Source organism: Triticum urartu, chromosome 3A (assembly GCF_056163025.1).
Source record: "Triticum urartu cultivar PI428250 chromosome 3A, HENAU_Tu73, whole genome shotgun sequence".
NCBI classification, from domain to species: Eukaryota; Viridiplantae; Streptophyta; class Magnoliopsida; order Poales; family Poaceae; genus Triticum; species Triticum urartu.
Genome location: NC_141875.1, coordinates 298,888,477 through 298,892,729, shown reverse-complemented (window position 1 = coordinate 298,892,729; position 4,253 = coordinate 298,888,477). Strand labels below are relative to the sequence as shown.

General features: G+C 58.9%; 1 protein-coding gene across 1 annotated transcript; it reads left to right on the top strand.

Annotated features, from left to right (window-relative positions):
- The first annotated feature begins 2,020 nt into the window (after positions 1-2,020).
- On the top strand, positions 2,021-2,803 carry LOC147979505 (uncharacterized). Its single transcript, XM_087515247.1, has one exon. The coding sequence runs from the start codon at positions 2,021-2,023 to the stop codon at positions 2,801-2,803; it is 783 nt and encodes a 260-aa protein (XP_087371373.1).
- Positions 2,804-4,253: the final 1,450 nt, after the last annotated feature.

The window sequence follows — 4,253 nt, the reverse complement described above, 5'->3', positions numbered from 1 at the left end:
GGTCAAGTCGCGGGAGGCAAGGACCATTGTCTAAGACCTGGAAGAAATGTTCGCTAACCTCTGCAAGATAAACCTGCGGCTCTATCCGGAGAAATGCGTGTTCGGTGTCCCGTCCGGCAAGTTGCTGGGTTCCCTGGTATTGCATAGACGGATCGAGGCTAACCCCAAGAAGGTCAAGGCAATATAAAGGTTGAGCCCTCCTCAGACCCTCAAGGAGATGGAGAAGCTCGCGGGCAGCGTAACCTCACTGGGGCGCTTCATCTCCAAGCTTAGCGAGCTCGCCCTCCCATTCTTTAAGCTGATGAAAAAGAAGGGCCCCTCAAGTGGACTCTAGAGGCCGAGGTGGCCTTCCAAGACCTCAAGAGGTACCTCACGAGCCCGCTGGTGATGGTGGCGCCTTTTCCTCTTGAGCCCTTGGTGCTTTACCTGGCCGCCACGCCCCACTTGGCTAGCACAGTGCTCATGGCGGTCAGAGAGGAGCGTGCAGGTGCGGGTGCATGGCGTAGTGCCCCGTACAGCCACGCCATTGCCACCTTAGGATGGCGCTCCTAAGGCCTCAACTACTCCATCAGACGGCAAGGCTCCTGAGGCCCCCTCGTCCCAAGCAGAGCAGGACGTCGTCGACGCCTCTTCCCTTGTCGAGCACCCCATGTACTTCGTTAGCACGGTGCCGCGTGACGCGCGCGCTACCCCATGCCACAGAAGCTCCTGCTCACGCTCCACACCACCTCCAGGAAACTGCGCCACTATTTCCATGGCCACCCCATCAAGGTTGTCTCCGTGTACCCCGTGGAGAAGATGCTCCGTAGCCCTAATGCCGCGGGGAGGGTTGCCGAATGGGACATCGAGCTGCAAGCGTTCCAGCCGGAGTTCAGCACCACCAGGGTCATCAAGGACGCGACCCTCGCCGACTTCATGGCGGAATGGACGGATGCCCCTGGCCGGGGGATGGGTGAAGACTGGTCCCTCGCACCCAGAGATGAGGCGCCCGATGGCTGGGTCATGTACTTTGACGGCGCATTTGCGCGGTAGGGCACGGGGGCCGGAGCCGTACTCATCTGGCCAACCCATGATAAGCTATGCTACACAATGCAGCTCTGCTTTCAGCATGGCGAGAAGGTCTCCAACAACATCGTGGAATACGAGGGCCTGATCACTGGCCTCAGGGCCACGTTGGCCTGGGGGTCAAGCGTCTCACCATCAAGGGCAACTCTCAGCTCCTCGTCAACTTCTCCAACAAGGAATACAAGCCTAAGGATGAGCACATAGAGGCATACCTAGAAGAGGTACACAAAATTGAAAAATGCTTCTTAGGATTGTAATTGCAGCACGTCCCTCGTGGAACGAACAAGGAGGCGAACGACATCGCCAAGAGGGCGTCTTGACGCGAGCCCGAGAAGCCTGGCGTCTTGGAGGAAAGGCTCTTCAAACCATTGGCAGCCCTCCTGCAGGCCTGGCGTTGCTTCAGGAGGAATCGCCCCTGGCCCCCTTCTCGGGTGCCCCGGCTCGCGGTCCTACCTCAGGAGCCCGCCTTCTCCTGGTGCTGGAACCTCAGGAGGACTACTGGAACGAAGAGTTCAAGGCGTACCTGCTCTGCGGCACCCTGCCGGAGAAGGAGGAAGATGCGGAACGCGTGGCCCATCAGGCCACCGCTTATTGCTTACAGGACGACGAGATCTACCGAAGGCACCCCAATGACATCTCGCTATGATGCATATCCAAGGAGCAAGGGTGTGAATTGCTGGCGGACATCCACGGCGGGGACTGCGAGCACCATTTTTCATCGCACACCCTCGTAGGCAAGGTGTTCCGCAGCGGGTTCTACTAGCTCACGACGTTCAATGATGCCACTGAGCTGGTGGGATCCTGCGAGGCCTACTAGTTCCATGCCAAACAGATCCACCAGCCCGCTCAGGGCCTCAAAACCATCCCACTCTCGTGGACATTTGCGGTCTGGGGGTTGGACATCCTGGGCCCGTTCCCCCGAGCAGTCCGGGGCTATTGCTACCTCTACGTCGCCATGGATAAATTCACCAAGTGGGAGGAGGTGGAGCCCATGCGCACCATCCCTGCTGGCTCGGCTGTCAAGTTCGTCAAGGGCCTCATGAGCTGCTTCAGGGTCCCCAACCATATCATCACTGACAATGGCTCTCAGTTCGCAAGCAATCTCTTCAGGGCATATTGTGCTAACCTTGGAACGCAGATATGCTACACCTCAGTGGCACACCCATGGAGTAATGGCCAGGCCGAACCTGCCAACGCGGAGGTCCTGAGGGGCCTGAAGACGAGGAGTGTCAAGAAGAATCTCGAGGCCTGTGGCAGGGGTTGGCTTGGTGAGCTTCAGTCCCTGTTGTGGTCCATCCGCACCATCGCGACTAAGCCCATTGTCGAGACCCCATTCTTCCTCGTCTACGGGGCTGAGGCGGTCCTCCCACACGAGGTCAAACATCGCTCCCCGTTGGTCTTGGCGTTTGACAAGGCACGCCAGGACACCTCACGGGGGACAGATCTCGTGCTCGGGGAGGAGGCCCACCGCCAAGCCTCACTCTGTCCCGCGAGATACCAACAGGCGCTGCGGCAATATCATTGCCGCAGCGTCTGCTCCAGGACTCTCGACATGGGTGACCTCGTCCTAAGGCGGGTGCTCTCTAAGGAGGGGCTGCACAAGCTCCCGCCTATGTGGGAGGGCCCGTTCAGGATCGCCCGGGTCTCTAGGCTTGGCGCCGGTTGCCTGGAGACACAGGTCGCGGTCCCCATCCAGAATGCCTATAACATCCAGCATCTCCGGAAGTTCTACCCATGACACTCTCACGTAATAATGAGTGGGGCTGTACACGCCCCGGATTCTCCTGAGCCCTGGGGCCTCACGGGGGCTCCCACCCACGCCCAAGTGGAAGCCCCATGCTCCACGTTGGTGGACGACACAGTCTTTCAATGACTATGCCCATGCCTAGTGGAAGCCCCTTGCTCCGCGCTGGCGGGAAGACTAGAAGACTAGTGTAGGCGCCAGACGCGACTGTTCTTTTGCTTGCTTTTGTAGCCGATTTACCACTTCTTGCAATGAAATTCGAAGTTCTCACGTCTTTATTTGAAAGGGATGGGAACTTTTCTCCTTGCAGCGTTTGCTCTTTCAAGCCTTGCTTTAGGGAGAGTGGCAGTTGCCCGTCGCTCTTCCCCGCGCGTCTCGTGAACGGGGGTTGGGCATGGTGTGTACGCCTGAGTTCTCCCATGAACACACCTCGCCAAAGCCTTGGTGTCCTAATCTTTGGCGTCTTAATCCTCGCGCGATGCTCTTAAACAGGCCAATGGGCATGTGTCCCCCCTGAGTCCTCATCTCCTGGTCTCGCTGGGCATCGCGACCCGGTGTACTAGTGACAGTCGGTCCTCGCTCAGGGGCTCGCGTGGGGCGCGACACCCTGTGAAACATCTCCGGAGCCCCCATGTCCCCATGTCCTGCTAGAGACCTCGCGGCCACTAGGCGCCTCCTGAGGCATGAGAACCTTCGGATCCTCAAGAAGGAAACTCCCGGCAAGATCTCTTTGGAACGAGAGGCACACATGAGATCCAGGCTCCGGAGGAGCACGCTCTCGCAGCGCAGGAGTCTACCACAAGCACACCAAGCTAAGTTATCCTAATCGCGATCAACAAGAACCTGTCGATTAGTAGCAACACGAATGCCAGGATACATTGTAAAAATGTTAACATAACGGCACAAGCACCATGGTCCATTACACGCCCCAATAGGGCCTTCTACATTTCTTGATGCAGGAAAAAACAAAAGCAAAAGCGGCCTCGTGACCACCGCGCTCCTGAGGCATGGCATCAGCGCCGCCTGCGCTCAGTCGGAGTCCTCCTCCTGCTTCATTGAAGCATAATGATAAGGCGGCTCATCGTCCTCCTAAGAGGGAGCGCGGCAACATGGTGGCTCGCCGCCTTCCCCAATCCGGGCTCTACGGTGTGGCGGCTCGTCGTCGCTCGTACTCACCATATAGGAAGAGCCACCGCTGCTGGAGGCATCGCGGCCGTCGCCAAGGGCGAGTTCACCGTCGAGGATGCTACCGCCCCTCCAGCCGTCGTTGTCGGAGGGGTGGACGTCGTCGTCGTCGTCGCTCTCCGGGAAACACCCCAGACGCCTGCCGTCCTCCCTGAAGATCCTGATGTAGAGGGTCGCCGCTCCGTCGTGCCTGAAGTGGAGGGTACATCTACCCTGTAGGCCGTGCGCGCGGGCGAACGGCTGCCACCCACAGCCCAGG